Here is a 19636-nt window from a genome sequence, read left to right as displayed (position 1 = left end):
TGAAAATGAATGAACTAGAGGCATGAATGAATGACAGAAACATATGGTAGAGTGAAAAAAAGCACATAAAATGTGTACAGTGTGATCACATATGTATAAAGTTCACAAACATACGAATATATTATAATCCTTAGAGATGCAAACATTTGTGATAAAATTATTTTTAAAAAGCAAGAAAAGGGGGCTTCCCTGGTGGCGCAGTGATTGAGAGTCCGCCTGCTGATGCAGGGGACGCGGGTTTGTGCCCCGGTCCGGGAATATCCCACATGCCGCAGAGCGGCTGGGCCCATGAGCCATGGCTGCTGAGCCTGCGCGTCCGGAGCCTGTGCTCCGCAACGGGAGAGGCCACAGCAGTGAGAGGCCCGTGTACCGTAAAAAAAAAAAAAAAAAGCAAGAAAAGTATAACACAAGATTAAAGACAATGGTTACCCTAGGGGTTGAGGATGGGAAGTCTGGAAGGAAGATGTAATCAGGAAAGAAAAAGGAGAGTTTCAGTGGATTAGTCATTTTTATCTCCCAAATTGGGTATTTTGCTTGTGGGTGGTTATTTAGTTATTAGGCTTTATAACTTGAACAATTACTAATATATATGCTTATACACTTTTCTACATACCAAATAGTTTTTAAAGATAATTAAATGCATTCAGAAGAAGAAATTGCTTCTATCTGGGAAGATCATCAGGGGAGAACTCATGGAGAAAGTGGTCATTGATACGACTTAAGAGAACTGATAGGATATAGATAGTTGGGGTTTCGGGAAATAGCATGGTGTTGGGGGGGCACCAGGATCACAGGTAAAGAAGGAGGAAATCATCAAAGTATACAACAAACCAAGAAATGTTTAGTTTGGCTTCACTGTAAGTATGGGGAGACTACTAGTGGGAAATGAGACTGGAAATATAGAATCAGATTATGTAGAGCACTGAATATCAGAGTACACAGTTTATTCTAAAGGTAACACAAAGCCAAGAAAGGTTTTTGAGTAAGAGAGGGAAATAACCAGAGATTAACTCCAAAAAAATAATCTGATAGATAACAATTCATTCAAATTCATGTTCTGAATGTCTGTTTGCAAAACATGAGAGTAAAACACGGAGGAGGAGACCTTCAAGATGCAGGAGTAAGATGTGGAGATCACCTTCCTCCCCACAAATACATCAAAAATACATTTACATGTGGAACAACTCCTACAGAACACCTACTGAACACTGGGAAAAAAACCTCAGACTTCCCAAAAGGCAACAAAATCCCCACGTACCTGGATAGGGCAAAAGAAAAAAGAATAAATAGAGACAAAAGAATAGGGATGGGACCTAAACCTCTGGGAGGGAGCTGTGAAGGAGGAAAAGTTTCCACACACTAGGAAGTCCCTTCACTGGCAGGGATGGCGGGTGGGCGGGGGGGAAGCTTTGGAGCCACGGAGGAGAGTGTAGCAATAGGGGTGCAGAGGGCAAAGCGGAGAGATTCCTGCACAGAGATCAGCGCCAACCAGCACTCAGCAGCCTGAGACTGCTTGTCTGCTCACCCACCAGAGCGAGTAGGGGCTGGAAGCTGAGGCTTGGGCTTTGGATATCAGACTGCAGGGAGAGGACTGGTGCTGGCTGCGTGAAGACACCCTGAAGGGGGGCTAGTATGCCACAGCTAGCTGGGAGGGAGGCCGGGAAAAAGTCTTCACCTGCTGGAGAGGCCAAAGACCATTGTTTCGGGGTGTGCAAGGAGAGGGGCTTCCTGCTCCATGTGCCCACAGATGGCAGAGCACCACCTAAGTGAGCTTCAGAGATGGGCGTGAGCCACGGCTATCATTTCAGACCCCAGAGACGGGCATGGACTGCTAACGCTGCTTCTGCTGCCACCAAGAATCCTGTGTGCAACTGCAGGTCACTTCCCACACCCCTCCCGGGAGCCTGTGCAGCACGCTACTGCCACAGTCCTGTGATCCAGGGACAACTTCCCTGGGAGAACACACGGTGCACTTCACGCTGTTGCAAGGTCATGGCAGCCTCTGCTGCCGCAGGCTCGTCCCACATTCTAACTATGACTACCGTACCCCTCCCTCTCCCCAGCCTGAGTGAGCAAGAGAGCCCTCATCAGCCACTGCTTTAATCCCCTCCAGTCTGGGCGGGGAACAGATGCCTGAGGGTGGCCTACGTGCAGAGACAGGGTCAAAACCAAAGCTGAACCCCAGGAGCTGTGTGAACACGGAAGAGTAAGGGAAATTTCTCCATGCAGCCTCAGGACCAGTGGATTAAACCCCCACAATCAACTTGATAAACCCTGCAGCTGTGGAACACCTGAATAGACAATGAATGTTCCCAAAATTGAGGTGGTGGACTTTGGGAGCAACTGCTGACTTGGGATTTGCTTTCTGCATCTGACTTGTTTTCAGTTTTATGTTTATCTTAGTTTAGTTTTTAGTGCTTGTTATCATTGGTGGGTTTGTTTATTGGTTTGTTTCCTTTTTTTTTTTTTCCTTTTTTCTCCTTTTGTGAGTGTGCATGTGTATGTTACTTTCTATGATTTTGTCTGTTTTGTTTTGCTTTTAACATTTGTTTTGGGGTTTTATCTGTTCATTTTCTTTTCTTCCTTTTCTTCCAAGCCATGTGGCTGGCAGGGTCTTGGTGCTCTGGGCAGATGTTGGGCCTGAGCCTGCAAGGTGGGAGAGCTGAGTCCAGGACACTGGACCACCAGAGACCTCCCGGCCTGAAGTAATATCAATTGGCAAGAGCTCTCCCAGAGATCTCCATCTCAACACTAAGACAGAGCTCCACCCAATGGCCAGCAAGCTCCAGTGCTGGATGCCCCATGTCAAACAACTAGCAAGACAGGAATACAACACCACCCATTAGCAGAGAGGCTGCCTAAAGTCATACTAGGTTCACAGATGCCCCAAAACACACCACCGGATGCAGCCCTGCCCACCAGAAGGACAAGATCCACCCTACCCACCAGAACACAGGCACCAGTCCCCCTCACCAGGAAGCCTACACAAGCCACTGAACCAACCTCACACACTGGGGGAAGACACCAAAAATAACAGGAACTATGAACCTGCAGCCTGCGAAAAGGAGACCCCCAAACACAGTAAGTTAAACATAGTGAGAAGACAGAGAAATATGCAGCAGATGAAGGAGCAAGGTAAAAACTCACCAGACCAAACAAATGAAAAGGAAATAGGGAGTCTACCTGAAAAAGAATTCAGAGTAAAGATAGTAAAGATGATCCAAAATCTAGGAAACAGAATGGAGAAAATACAAGAAATGTTTAACAAGTACCTAGAAGAAATAAAGAGCAAAGAAACGATGATGAATAACACAATAAATGAAATTAAAACCACTCTAGAAGGATTCAATAGCAGAATCACTGAGGCAAAAGAACGGATAAGTGATCTGGAAGACGGAATAGTGGAAATAACTGCTGCAGAGCAGAATAAAGAAAACAGAATGAAAAGAATTGAGGATAGTGTCAGAGACCTCTGGGACAACATTAAAAGCACCAACATTTGAATTATAGAGGTCCCAGAAAAAGAAGAGAAAGGGTCTGAGAAAATATTTCAAGAGATTATATTTGAAAACTTCCCTAATATAGGAAAGGAAATAATCAAGTCCAATAAGTGCAGAGAGTCCCATACAGGATAAATCCAAGGAGAAACACACCAAGACACATATTAATCAAACTATGAAATATTAAATACAAAGAAAAAATATTAAAAGCAGCAAGGGAAAAGCAACAAATAACACACAAGGGAATCCCCATAAGGTTAACAGCTGATCTTTCAGCAGAAACTCTGCAAGCCAGAAGGGAGTGGCAGGACACATTTACAGTGATGAAAGGGAAAAATCTACAACCAAGATTACTCTACCCAGCAAGGATCTCAGTTGATGGAAAAATTAAAACCTTTACAAACATGCAAAAGCTAACAGAACTCAGCACCACCAAACCACCTTTACAACAAATGCTAAAGGAATTTCTCTAGGCAGGAAACACAATAGCAGGAAAAGACCTACAATAACAAACCCAAAACAATTAAGAAAATGGTAATAGGAACATACATATTGATAATTACCTTAAATGTAAATGGATTAAATGCTCCAACCAAAAGACACAGACTGGCTGAATGGACACAAAAACAAGACCCATATATATGCTGTCTACAAGAGACCCACTTCAGACTTAGGGACACATACAGACTGAAAGTGAGGGGATGGAAAAAGATATTCCATGCAAATGGAAATCAAAAAAAAGTTGGAGTAGTAATACTCATATCAGACAAAATGGACTTTAAAATAAAGACTATTAGAAGAGACAAAGAAGGACACTACATAATGATCAAGGGATCAATCCAAGAAGAAGGTATAACAATTGTAAATATTTATGCACCCAACATAGGAGCACCTCAATACATAAGGCAAATGCTAACAGCCATAAAGGGGTAAATCGACAGTAACACAATCATAGTAGGGGACTTTAACACCCCACTTTCACCAATGGACAGATCATCCAAAATGAAAATATATAAGGAAACACAAGCTTTAAATGACACATTAGACCAGATGCAATTAATTGATATTTATAGGACATTCCATCCAAAACCAACAGAATACACTTTCTTCTATGTGCACATGGAACATTCTCCAGGATAGATAATATCTTGGGACACAAATCAAGCCTCAGTAAATTTAAGAAAACTGAAATCGTATCAAGTATCTTTTCCGACCACAGTGTTTTGAGACTAGATATCAATTACAGGAAAAAAAACTGTAAAAAATACAAACAAATGGAGGCTAAACAATATGCTATTAAATAACCCAGAGATGAGTGAAGAAATAAAAGAGAAAATCAAAAAATACCTAGAAACAAATGACAATGAAAACATGACAACCCAAAACCTATGGGATGCACAAATGACAATGAAAACACGACGACCCAAAACCTATGGGATGCAGCAAAAGCAGTTCTAAGAGGGAAGTTTATAGCAATACAATCCTATCTCAAGAAACAAGGAATATCTCAAATAAACAACCTAACCTTACACCTAAAGCAATTAGAGAAAGAAGAACAAAAACACCCCAAAGTTAGCAGAAGGAAAGAAATCATAAAGATCAGATTATAAATAAATGAAGAAGGAATGAAGGCACAATAGCAAAGATCAATAAAACTAAAAGCTGGTTCTTTGAGAAGATAAACAAAATTGATAAAACTTTAGCCAGTCTCATCAAGAAAAAATGGGAGAATACTCAAATCATCAGAATTAGAATTGAAAAAGGAGAAGTAACAACTGGCACTGCAGAAATACAAAGGATCATGAGAGATTACTACAAGCAACCATATGCCAATAAAATGGACAACCTGGAAGAAATGGACAGATTCTTAGAGAAGTACAATCTTCCAAGACTGAACCAGGAAGAAATAGAAAATATGAACAGACCAATCACAAGCACTGAAATTGAAACTGTGATTAAAAATCTTCCAGCAAACAAAAGGCCAGGACCAGATGGCTTCACAGGCAAATTCTATCAAACATTTAGAGAAGAGCTAACACCTATCCTTCTCAAACTCTTCCAAAATATAGCAGAGGGAGGAACACTCCCAAACTCATTCTACAGGGCCACCATCACCCTGATATGAAAACCACACAAAGATGTCACAAAAAAAGAAAACTACAGGGCTTCCCTGGTACTGCAGTGGTTGAGAGTCCGCCTGCCGATGCAAGGGACCCGGGTTCGTGCCCCAGTCTGGGAGGATTCCACAGGCTGCGGGGCGGCTGGGCCCGTGAGCCATGGCTGCTAAGCCTGTGCTTCCGGAGCCTGTGCTCCACAACGGGACGGGCCACAGCAGTGAGAGGCCCACGTACTGCAAAAAAAAAAAAGAAAACTACAGGCCAATGTCACTGATGAACATAGATGCAAAAATCGTCAACAAAATACTAGCAAATAGAATCCAATAGCACATTAAAAGGATCATACTCCATGATCAAGTGGGGTTTATCCCAGGAATGCAAGGATTCTTCAATATATGCAAATCAATCGATGTGATACACGATATTAACAAACTGAAGGATAAAAACCATACAATAATCTCAATAGATGCAGAAAAAGCTTTTGACAAAATTCAACACCCATTTATGATAAAAACTTTGCAGAAAGTGGGCAGGGAGGGAACCTACCTCAACATAATAAAGGCCATATATGACAAACCCACAGCCAACATCATTCTCAATGGTGGAAAACTGAAACCATCTCTTCTAAGATTAGGAACAAGGCAAGGCTGCCCACTCTCACCGCTTTTATTCAACATAGTTTTGGAATTTTTAGCCACGGCAATCATAGAAGAAAAAGAAATAAAAGGAATCCAAATTGGAAAAGAAGATGTAAACTGTCACTGCTTGCAGATGACATGATACTATACATAGAGAATCCTAAAGATGCTACCAGAAAGCTACTAGAGCTAATCAATGAATTTGGTAAAGCAGCAGGAGACAAAATTAATGAACAGAAATATTTTGCATTCCTATACACTAATTACAAAATATCTGAAAGAAATTAAGGAAACACTCCCATTTACCACTGCAACTAAAAGAGTAAAATACCTAGGAATAAACCTACCTAAGGAGACAAAAGACCTGTATGCAGAAAACCATAAGACAATGATGAAAGAAATTAAAGACGACACAGACAGAGGGAGAAATGTACCATGTTCTTGGACTAGAAGAATCAACATTGTGAAAATGACTATACTACCAATGGCATTTTTCACAGAACTAGAACAAAAAATTTTACAATTTGTATGGAAACACAAAAGACCCCGAATAGCCAAAGCAATCTTGAGAAAGAAAAACAGACCTGGAGGAATCAGGCTCCCTGACTTCAGACTATACTACAAAGCTACAGTAATCAAGACTATATGGTACTGGCACAAAAACAGAAATATAGGTCAATGGAACAGCATAGAAGGCTCAGTGATAAACCCACACACATATGGTCACCTTATCTTTGATAAAGGAGGAAAGATTATACAATGTAGAAAAGACAGCCTCTTCAATAAGTGGTGCTGGGAAAACTGGACAGCTTCATGTAAAAGAATGAAACTAGAACACTTCCTAACACCATACACAAAAATAAACTCAAAATGGATTAAAGACCTAAATGTAAGGCCAAACACTATAAAACTCTTCGAGGAAAACATTGGCAGAACACTCTATGATATACATCACAGCAAGATCCTTTTAGACCCACCTCCTACAGAAATGGAAATAAAACCAAAAATAGACAAATTGGACCTAATGAAACTTAAAAGCTTTTGCACAGCAAAGGAAACCATAAAGAAGACGAAACGATAACCCTCAGTACAGGAGAAAATATTTGCAAATGAAGCAACTGACAAAGGATTAATCTCCAAAATATACAAGTAGCTCACACAGCTCAATATCAAAAAAAAAAACAACCCAATCCAAATATGGGTGTAAAACCTAAATAAATATTTCTCCAAAGAAGATATACAGATTGCCAACAAACACATGAAAGGATGCTCAACATCACTAATCATTAAACAAATGCAAATCAAAACCACAATGAGGTATCACCTCACACCAGTCAGAATGGCCATCATCAAAAAATCTACAAACAATAAATGCTGGAGAGGGTGTGGAAAAAAGGGAAACTTCTTGCACGGTTGGTGGGAATGCAAATTGATACAGCCACTATGGAGAACAGTAGGGAGGTTCCTTAAAAAACTAAAAATAGAACTACCATATGACCCAGCAATCCCACTACTGGGCATATACCCTGAGAAAAGCATAATTTAAAAAGAGACATGTACCACAATGTTCATTGCGGCACTATTTACAATAGCCAGGACATGGAAGTAACCTAAGTGTCCATCGACAGAAGAATGGATAAAGAACATGTGGCACATATATACAATGGAATATTACTCAGCCATAAAAAGAAACGAAATTGAGTTATTTGTAGTGAGATGGATGGAACTAGAGTCTGTCATACAGAGTGAAGTAAGTCAGAAAGAGTAAAACAAATACTGTATGCTAACACATATATATGGAATCTAAAAAAAAATGATTCTGATGGAATATTATGGAATAAATTGCAGGAATAAATATGCAGACGTAGAGAATGGACTTCAGGACACAGGGGATGGTGGGGAGAGCGTAAGCTGGGATGAAGTGAGAGAGTGGCATGGACAATATATACACTACTAAATGATGTAAAATAGATAGCTAGTGGGAAGCAGCTGCATCGCACAGGGAGATCAGCTCAGTGTTTTGTGATTACCTAAAGGGGTGGGATAGGGAGGGTGGGAGGGAGGCACAGAAGGGAGGGGATATGGGGATATAGGTATATGTATAGCTGATTCACTTTGTTATACAGCAGAAACTAACAGAACATTGTAAAGCAATTATACTCCAGTAAGATGTTAAAAAAATAAAAAACACAGAGTAAGGGAGGGGAGAAGCAGAGAAATAATATACAATCTAGAACCTCCCATGGCACTACATTATCCAGAAGGCACCCTGAAACTCTCAGAATGTTATTTTTCACAAAATACCATTTTTCCCCTCACTGTGGAAAGCATAAGCAATGACATGTAACAAAAAAATTGTATATATACTAAATGAGAAACATAGACATATATATATATATATATATACATACACACATATTATTAATACATGTAGTTTAGATTAAAAATCTGTAAAAATATTATAAAGAGAGTTCATGGAAGTTCATACAAAAATCACAGTGAAATAATATACTAAGCTTCTACCCTGATTATCTACACATGGGATTCTTAATAAAATAGGCATAGCACATATGTATTATCCATATCTGTTTTTTAAAAACTGCTATACTATTAATATACACACATAGGCAACTGACATAATTCATAGAATACTTTAGTCCTAATTCTGTCACCAACTAGGTCTGTGATTTGAGCAAGCCATTTAACACTTCTAGATCTCACTTTCTTCATCTGAAAAATGAAGCATTATACTAGATAATGTAAGTTCCCTACTAGCTCCAATATTTTGTAAGCTGTGAAATGATTCCTTTTCAAGGAGAGAGACAGAAAGAGAGCCTTACAGCTCACTCATTACTTAAAATACTATTTACTTAGATATGTTCATATATGCCCTCACCTCATAGATAACATTTAATACAGCTTAGATGTATTACAGTCTGACCTTAGTCTTACTTAGTCTTACTATCAGTTCCAAGTGATTTTTGTTGTAGTATTTTTGCATTTTAATATGCTAGTTCAAAATGCACTCTATTGATATATAAGGATACTTTTAAAAGATGAGTAATCATTTATGGTAAACATATATTTTAATGACTCATGTAATGATTCACATCCTTTCCTTATTGGTATTTCTTGGAGTTCCATTCATAGATCTAGTCTCTTCACACTGGCCTATCCCATTCACAGCCATAGTTTAAAACTATCACAAAAATGCTGGTCTTCCACACATCTGTATTTTAGCCCAGATCTAACTCCTGAAGGCTCTATTTATGTATTCATCTTTCATTTACATATTACCATCTGTTGCCATTATTTGAAATCCAACACACTGAACGAAGAACTCATCTCCCACTCCTCTGCCAAATCTGTTCTTCTTCCTCTATTCACTGCCTCAGTGAATAAGAACGAAGTCCACTCAGGTGCTCAAGCCAGAAATCTAAAGCCAACTTTGACTTGTCTCCTCTCACTCCTCACATCCAATTAGTTATGAAATCTTATTGAACTGAGGCATCACTCTTTTATATCTCTTCAATACTCTTTATTCCCACTGCCATTATTGGTAATATCCTAATTTCTTACTGGATCCTGACAATAGCTTTTTTAAAAATCAATTTAAAAATAACAAATGTTGGCAAGGATGTGGAGAAAAGGGAACCCTAGTATACTGTTTGTGGGAATATAAATTGGTGCAGCCACTATGGAACAGTATGGAGGTGTCTCAAAAAATTAAAAATAGAACTACCATATGATCCTTCAATTCCACTTCTGGGTATTTATCTGAATACCTAACTAGGATACCTAACTAGGAAATGAAAACACTAACTAGGAAAGATATCCACACCCCCACGTTCACTGCAGTATTATTTTTAACAGCCAAGACATGGAAGTAACTTAAGTGTTGATGGATGAATGGATAAAGAAAGTATGGTATGTACATTCAATGGAATATTATTGTCATTAAAAAGAAGGAAATCCTGTCATTTTCCACAACACATATATACCTTGAGGGCATCATGCTAAGTGAAATAAGTTAGAGAAAGACAAATACTGTATGACCTTACTTATATGTAGAATCTAAGCAAACAAACAAACATACACTTAACTCATAGATACAGGGAACAGATTGGTGATTACCAGAGGTGAGGGTTGAAGGGCAAGTGAAATGCGTGAAGGTAGTCCAAAGGTACAAACTTCCAGTTATAAGATAAATAAGTACTGAGGATGTAGGTACAGGATGGTGGCTATAGTTAACAGTAATGTACTATATATTTGAAAGTTGCTAAGAGAGTAGACCTTAAAAGTTTTCATCACAAAGAAAAAAAAAATTTGTAACTATGTGTGATGATGGATGTTAACTAGACTTATTGATCATTTCACAATGTATACATATATCAAATCATTATAGTGTACACCTGAAACTAATATAATGTATGTGTCAATTATATCAATACAAATTTTAAGTCAATTTTACTGAGGTATTATTTACACGGAATAATACCTACATATTTTAATTATACAGTTCAATGAGTTTTGAAAAATGTAAACACCCATGTAACCACTATCCCAATCACTATACAGAACATTTATATCAACCCAGAGAGTTCCCAGGGCCCGTCTACAATCGATTCTAGTGCTTGCACCCACACCTCACCCCAGACACACAATGATCTAATTTCCATCACCACAGATTCATTTCGCCTGTTTCAGAGAATCACATAAATGTAACCACATAATATGTACTTTTTTGTGTCTGGCTTCTTTTGTTCAGTATTACTGTCTGTGAACTTCATCCATGTTACTGCATGTATCAGCAGTTTGTTTATCTTTCATTGTTATCCCGTATTCTAGTGCTCATCCACTTTAAGTTTGTTTATCCACTGTAATTGCTTCTTATCTGCTCTACCTGCTACCAGACACACAGACTTTGATCCATTTTCATACTGCTTCTAGAGTTATCTTTCTAAAACGCAAATCTGGTTATGTCATTCATTTCTTTCAATGGCTCCTCACTGCCTGCAGAATAAAGGACAAACTCCTAATCAAGACATTCATGAACCTCCCATGCCCTAGTCCCTGATGCCCTCTCAAAACCCATATAGGGCTTCCCTGGTGGCACAGTGGTTGAGAGTCCACCTGCCGATGCAGGGGACGTGGTTCATGCCCCGGTCCGGGAGGATCCCACATGCCGCGAAGCGGCTGGGCCTGTGAGCTATGGCCGCTGAGCCTGTTCGTCCGGAGCCTGTGCTCTGCAACGGGAGAGGCCACAACAGAGAGAGGCCCGCGTATCACAAAAAAAAAAAAACAAACCATATAAACATGCAATCTGAATACATTCAAACTGAGGGGAAAAAAAAGAATGTTTCAAGTAATTTCTGGAATGAAATTTAGGCCTAGAGGCTCCAGATGACTTCAAATTAACCCCATACATTTTGGAACTGACACAAATAGTGAACAGTAAATACTGAACTGTACTTCATAGGTATCATGTGGTCAATTTCTAACATAGCACCTTGCCTTCATGTAATATTTCACCTAAAATATCATAATTATGACATAAAGGCATAATCTTTTATGCATAAGCCATAACCACATTAAAGATGAAACTTTGTATCATGCATTTGTACTTATTTCAAGAGCATTTTCCATAAAAATACTACTTTTAATAGCTAAAAAATATTCTAAAAAAGATGCATTCATCTAAAAAATATAACACACTTAAACTTTTTTCCTATAGCTGGGCATTTAGGTTGCCGCTAAATTTTTGTGTTAAATTTAAGTAATACTATAATAAACGCTTTCATGTACAAAGTGTATTTTACATTTCAGATAATTTCTTTGGCATAGAATCCCACAAGGGGAATTACCTGCATTCAGAAAGTATGAATAATTTATTATTTTAATATATTTATTAAAACATTATCAAATAACATATGAAAATAACTGTAATACCTTGGCTACCCTCACCCCACCCCAGCCTTGTTTCTCAGGGATAATCTCATTTATTATTCACTTGCTTTAGTTCTTATACTACACTTTCCCTAGTTATCAACTACAGATATTATTTTTTGACTTTTTATCATGATAAATGAGCACTTAGCTCAATTACACTACTTCTTACCTCCTCTATTAAATCTGTGGAAGGTTAACTTTGTAATGTCAAATAATACACTTAATTCTCTCTCAGTTTTTAATAGTATGTCTTTATATTAGTATCCTTAGTCTTTTCCAACTTCTAATAGCTATGCATTTACTTTTACATTGTTACAGGTAACAACATTTACAATTTGTTTTGAAACCATAATAAAGTTGTCCATGCTAATGGTTTTTGAAACTTGAAAATTAAATGAATATTTACATTATGATTATATAAATATTGTTAACTGAAGTAGTAAGTTATCATTATGCTTCCTTCTACCGGATACCAATACTATATCCCCTAGGCCACTCAAAGGAAAATATTCTTACATCATGGTCAATGGATTATCTTACAACTCTGATTCTAGCCATTATAAAATAGTAACAACGTTTCACATAAAGTATTAAAAGTTATAACTTCCAAAAACCATGCCAAGTTCTAACTTGCCAATACTACCAAAGTCCAATGCCAGGTTTCCAAATTTAAGACTATTATTTTGCATCTGAGTCCAAAATTTTTTATCATCTGTAAAGGGTGCAGACTAAGTCAGAAAGTATCCCCACCTGCCAGAGCATCCCGATAAAGCTGCACAAAATGGTTAAAGATATCCTTCGGCAAGCACTTTTCATCCGGTAGACACTGTAGAAGAATGACTATCTCAGACTGACCCACTGCATGCATTCCCTTGGTTGTGAAACACCAGCACTTCCTGTTCACATCTGTAGATGAAATGAAAAGAAATGAAGACATTCTTTTCAATCCCTACCCTTAAGAAATGCACAGACATCTTTGTTATAATACACCAAAGAATAAAATAGATCACACTGAGTCTGTATAATTCAGCTGTGAACTGTCACTGCACTGAGCCAAAGGACTATTGCAGAAAATAAAGCATACCAATGCCTCTTGCTCTAAGCAAACACTTAGAAAAACAACTGGAAGGGAAGTAAAAGAAGTAATAGTGAAAGAAAGTGCACTAAAAACTTTTAACTTCTATTATAAAAAGGTGTATTAAAAGAAACAGCATTCCATTAACAATGAAATGAACCAAACTATGCATCCTCAGCTATAATGATTAAAGGATATATTCCCCCACCTATGTGTGTGTGTATGTGTGTGTGTGTGTGTGTGTGTGTGTGTGTGTGTGTGTATAATTAAATCACTTTACTAAGGGAAATAATTAAAACTAGAAACAAGAAAAACAATAAAAGCAATTATTATAGCCTTGGATTCAGGCTATGGCCTAAAGAAAATATATTTTGATATAGACTTATTAAATGTAACCTGTGACTAAAAGAGTCTAGCTATTTAAATTATAGTTTTCCTGGGAGATTGAACAGTAAATACTGAACTGTACTTCATAGGTATCATGTGGTCAATTTCTAACATAGCACCTTGCCTTCATGTAATATTTCACCTAAAATATCATAATTATGACATAAAGGCATAATCTTTTATGCATAAGCCATAACCACATTAAAGATGAAACTTTGTATCATGCATTTGTACTTATTTCAAGAGCATTTTCCATAAAAATACTACTTTTAATAGCTAAAAAATATTCTAAAAAAGATGCATTCATCTAAAAAATATAACACACTTAAACTTTTTTCCTATAGCTGGGCATTTAGGTTGCCGCTAAATTTTTGTGTTAAATTTAAGTAATACTATAATAAACGCTTTCATGTACAAAGTGTATTTTACATTTCAGATAATTTCTTTGGCATAGAATCCCACAAGGGGAATTACCTGCATTCAGAAAGTATGAATAATTTATTATTTTAATATATTTATTAAAACATTATCAAATAACATATGAAAATAACTGTAATACCTTGGCTACCCTCACCCCACCCCAGCCTTGTTTCTCAGGGATAATCTCATTTATTATTCACTTGCTTTAGTTCTTATACTACACTTTCCCTAGTTATCAACTACAGATATTATTTTTTGACTTTTTATCATGATAAATGAGCACTTAGCTCAATTACACTACTTCTTACCTCCTCTATTAAATCTGTGGAAGGTTAACTTTGTAATGTCAAATAATACACTTAATTCTCTCTCAGTTTTTAATAGTATGTCTTTATATTAGTATCCTTAGTCTTTTCCAACTTCTAATAGCTATGCATTTACTTTTACATTGTTACAGGTAACAACATTTACAATTTGTTTTGAAACCATAATAAAGTTGTCCATGCTAATGGTTTTTGAAACTTGAAAATTAAATGAATATTTACATTATGATTATATAAATATTGTTAACTGAAGTAGTAAGTTATCATTATGCTTCCTTCTACCGGATACCAATACTATATCCCCTAGGCCACTCAAAGGAAAATATTCTTACATCATGGTCAATGGATTATCTTACAACTCTGATTCTAGCCATTATAAAATAGTAACAACGTTTCACATAAAGTATTAAAAGTTATAACTTCCAAAAACCATGCCAAGTTCTAACTTGCCAATACTACCAAAGTCCAATGCCAGGTTTCCAAATTTAAGACTATTATTTTGCATCTGAGTCCAAAATTTTTTATCATCTGTAAAGGGTGCAGACTAAGTCAGAAAGTATCCCCACCTGCCAGAGCATCCCGATAAAGCTGCACAAAATGGTTAAAGATATCCTTCGGCAAGCACTTTTCATCCGGTAGACACTGTAGAAGAATGACTATCTCAGACTGACCCACTGCATGCATTCCCTTGGTTGTGAAACACCAGCACTTCCTGTTCACATCTGTAGATGAAATGAAAAGAAATGAAGACATTCTTTTCAATCCCTACCCTTAAGAAATGCACAGACATCTTTGTTATAATACACCAAAGAATAAAATAGATCACACTGAGTCTGTATAATTCAGCTGTGAACTGTCACTGCACTGAGCCAAAGGACTATTGCAGAAAATAAAGCATACCAATGCCTCTTGCTCTAAGCAAACACTTAGAAAAACATACCAATGCCTCTTGCTCTAAGCAAACACTTAGAAAAACAACTGGAAAAAAACAACTGGAACAACAAAAGAAGTAATAGTGAAAGAAAGTGCACTAAAAACTTTTAACTTCTATTATAAAAAGGTGTATTAAAAGAAACAGCATTCCATTAACAATGAAATGAACCAAACTATGCATCCTCAGCTATAATGATTAAAGGATATATTCCCCCACCTATGTGTGTGTGTATGTGTGTGTGTGTGTGTGTGTGTGTATAATTAAATCACTTTACTAAGGGAAATAATTAAAACTAGAAACAAGAAAAACAATAAAAGCAATTATTATAGCCTTGGATTCAGGCTATGGCCTAAAGAAAATATATTTTGATATAGACTTATTAAATGTAACCTGTGACTAAAAGAGTCTAGCTATTTAAATTATAGTTTTCCTGGGAGAAAATTCTAGATAATCAGCAACAGGACTTTACTTGACTTCATCTGGTAAAAAGCAGTGAAACAGATGGCTTTTCTGGACTAATTACTTCTACTTCTTCACTTTAAGGCTATGTGGAGTCACAACAGCACAAGCTATATGTAGTTCAGAAATAATGTTCAATCCTTGATATTTTTATTATTTGTATGCCAACACAAGATCCCCAATGGAACTGAAAAAGGGTTCAAATAAAATTATGGAGATCATGATGTAAATCAACACTAATAGAAGATTCCTTTCTTTCGTTCTGTGAATTGTTTCTTTATATACCTGAACAAGAGGTGCCAATCCAACTATATTAAGATGGTGCACACTTAAGGAACTCTAGGTTAGCTATTTTCTAAGTATAACTTATAAACTAGATACGGTAAATTGAAATTTCCAGCAAATTATTTTAAAATATGATCCTAGAAGGAAAGGTGGCAAGCATCAGCAGCTGGCCAAACATACAAGGGTGTGATTAGCAAACAAACCAGAAACCTGCATTTCATTTATACAGAACCTCTGAAGAATTTAGTATATTGGTGTTTCTGGTCTCCAAGGACAACTTAAAAGAAATACATAATGGGAACTGGAGGACTGTTCCCCAATGCTTCCCTCCTCTCTCCAAAACTCTGCCTATTAACATTCATCCAGTATAAATACATTCTCTATTTTCCAATACCATACTGGATTCAAGATTCTAGGTTACTATTCTCTCTCTTATTCTGATACCTAAGAAGCTAGCACCAAGAACTGAGAAGTTTCTTCTGAATCCTAAATTGTGATGTACTGAAGTTTTACTATGTGTTAGTTAACACTTCTCCCAAATAAGGTTTTGCACCATGATTAAAGTTTCTGGGATTTAAACCTAGCATGTAAATTGACCCCCCTGGATAATTTATCCACCTCCAGTTATTCTGGTGGTGAGTTGTGACTTAGCATACCCATCTCAGGAAGAACTTAACTCAGATGAGTTCAAGTTTCATTTGGCTTTCCTCCATGGAGAATTCACCTATCTCACCCCTTTGACTAAAAGCAAGTCTCAATCAGTCCAACAGTTGTCCTTGGGGATATATAATTTTATACAAACCAACTTCTTCCGTACCCAGTTTTCATTAAGATGTGGCTCTACATAAAAATACTTGCATGTAATGAATTTAATGACTCAGTATCTCATTTTAATTTAAAAAAACAAATTTCCAACTTACAATTTACAATTTTAACCATTGACAACAAATTTGCATTTAAAACAAATACAAGTGGGTCAGGGCCACCATCCTCCAATTGCTGCATTACTGAAATCTGTGATGGTTTCTCTTCTACAGCATAGTCTGTAAGGGGAGAAAACAATGTAAGCCATTGGTTAAAGAGACAAATCAAGACAGAAATCTGTTGGAGGAATGGCCTTATTATTCACAGGAAAGAGATAAGCAATTGATTTGTACACAGGTTTCACAGGGTGAACACAGGTTTATATCTGCTATCCGAGTGGCATATTAATAGTGCCCCTTTCACTCTTAAAAGTGCTCTAGTCCAGTTTGGATGATAACATGGTTATCCTATGTATAGACTTCTCCACGCAATGGTTTAGTCCACAGTCTAAAAACAACCCTTTGATTTAACAAAAATCCTCCAACTATCATAGTAAGAATTTCACATATTACATGTTCTAAGACCAACATTTAAAATAATCCATTATATACAAGTAAGTGATAATACACTAGTTAACTCTAGAAAGGATGTCTAGGGGTTGAAGCAGAGGGGAATCCTACTTTTTACTCTATATGCTTTTGTACTGTTGAGATTTTTTACCATTAAAAAAAAATCAAACTTTAAAAAATGCACCCAGACAATAAAAGTATCATAAGCTACTGGTTTTATGAAACAATTCCTCTAAGTCAAGAAAGAGTTCAGTACAAAATAACACCATTTCCCACTGACCAATAGAAACCAAAATGTATTTTGGAAATGTATACACTATCAATGAAAATATTTACTGAAAAGAGAAATACTAAGTGACTTTCAAAAAATTTTTTTAATTAAGTTTTTCTACTGGAATACAAAACAGCAAAATTCTGGTTAAGACATAGTAATATGATTTAAGAAAGTGAATATACAATAGATAACTAGTTGCTGCTTCTTGGTAGGAGAGGTTTTGACAATTAGATTTAATGGATGTGACTTTTAATGAAAATGGAACCCTGAAATCTTATTTTAACAGCAGAGTAGGCCAATTTAATTTCTTATTAATTTAAGATTTATTAAAATAACCCAAATTTGAAACCTAAGTAGCAAATTTACTTACAAAAGAATATTTTTAGAGGGTCCTAGTAAAGGAGCAAAGGCATTATACAATCAAAAGAATGCTTAACTTTACGTGAAAGTTCATTGTTGAACTATCTGAGGCGCAAGCTGCATTTGATAGTATGATCATTCAGTCAACACTACTGAGAGCCTAATATAGGCCCAGCACCATGCTAGGAGCAGAAGACACAAACATGAATTCAGACTGAAGGAATTCATGGTCTATAGAGAATAAAGAATCAGACCTATAAATATCTAAATTACAATGAAAAATGTGTTAATATAGTAACAGTCTATAAGAATTTCTATTTGAACAGAAATGAGGATGTAAAACACTACTACAAAGACAGCCGAGGTAGGATTCAGAGAAGTTTTCCATTAATATGGATTTTGAAAGGTTGAGGAGTTATTCAAGGAGTCTAGCATATAGAAGGGCATTCTACTCTAGACAGAGGAAAGAAAGACTAAAAAAATATTAATTACATGCCTATTTTGTACCAATTTTCTTGCTATGTACTTTCAGGTATGACATCTGATTTATTATTCATAATGACTCTTAATTAGCTATAGTTACCTGATTTTTTTTAAAAATCTAGGAAAAATATTCAGAGAGGATAAATGACTTGCCCACTGGATCATACAGCTGGAATGGACTGTTACCAGATTAAAACTCAGGCTGGTCCAGCTCTGAAGTCCATTCTCTTCCCACTATTCCACAGCATAAGAAAAAGCATGGAAGTATGAAATGTGAATATTCAGAAAACAGTAAATAACCTGTAGCATGCCTGTAAAGTACCGGGGTGTTGGCTGGAAATAAAATTAGATAAGTTGAGATAAGGTTACAAAGAACACTGTATGCCAAGGTAAGTAATTTATACAGAAGGCACTGGGAACCCACTGAATTTTCTAAGCAAGAACAATCTATGATAATACCTACGTTTAAAAAGATAACTGGGGGCTTCCCTGGTGGCGCAGTGGTTGAGAATCCGCCTGCTAATGCAGGGGACACGGGTTCGAGCCCTGGTCTGGGAAGATCCCACATGCCGCGGAGCAACTAGGCCCGTGAGCCACAACTACTGAGCCTGCGCATCTGGAGCCTGTGGTCCGCAACAAGAGAGGCCGCGACAGTGAGAGGCCTGCGCATGGCGATGAAGAATGTAAAAAAAAAGGAAAGATAACTGGGCCTAATCAAACTTATAAGCTTTTGCACTGCAAAGGAAACCATAAACAAAACAAAAAGAAACCTACGGACTGGGAGAAAATATTTGCAAATGATGCAACCGACAAGGGCTTAATTTCCAAAATATACAAACAGCTCATAACAGCTTAATATCAAAAAAATAACCTAATCAAAAATGGGCAGAAGACCTAAGGAGACATTTCTCCAAAGACATACAGATGGCCAACAGGCACATGAAAAGATGCTCAACATCACTAGTTATCAGAGAAATGCAAACCAAAACCACAATGAGGTACCACCCCACACCAGTCAGAATGGCCATCATTAAAAAGTCTATGAATAACAAATGCTGG

The 19636-nt window shown here is 37.0% G+C and overlaps 1 protein-coding gene across 1 annotated transcript in view; it reads right to left on the bottom strand.

Moving 5' to 3' along the window:
• The window catches only part of ZFYVE9 (zinc finger FYVE-type containing 9), a 196940-nt gene that overhangs the window by 52236 nt on the left and 125068 nt on the right, over positions 1-19636 (bottom strand). The window contains exons 9-10 of the mRNA XM_024739235.1: positions 17008-17130; positions 14976-15131 (exon numbers count right to left, since the gene is read on the bottom strand). Of these exons, the coding sequence (XP_024595003.1) occupies positions 14976-15131; positions 17008-17130 (279 nt within the window). The remainder of the gene's footprint in view (positions 1-14975; positions 15132-17007; positions 17131-19636) is intronic.

The sequence above is a fragment of the Neophocaena asiaeorientalis genome, unplaced genomic scaffold (assembly GCF_003031525.2).
Source record: "Neophocaena asiaeorientalis asiaeorientalis breed wild unplaced genomic scaffold, Neophocaena_asiaeorientalis_V1.1 scaffold138, whole genome shotgun sequence".
Taxonomy (NCBI): Eukaryota; Metazoa; Chordata; class Mammalia; order Artiodactyla; family Phocoenidae; genus Neophocaena; species Neophocaena asiaeorientalis.
This window is presented reverse-complemented; position numbering and strand designations above follow the sequence as displayed.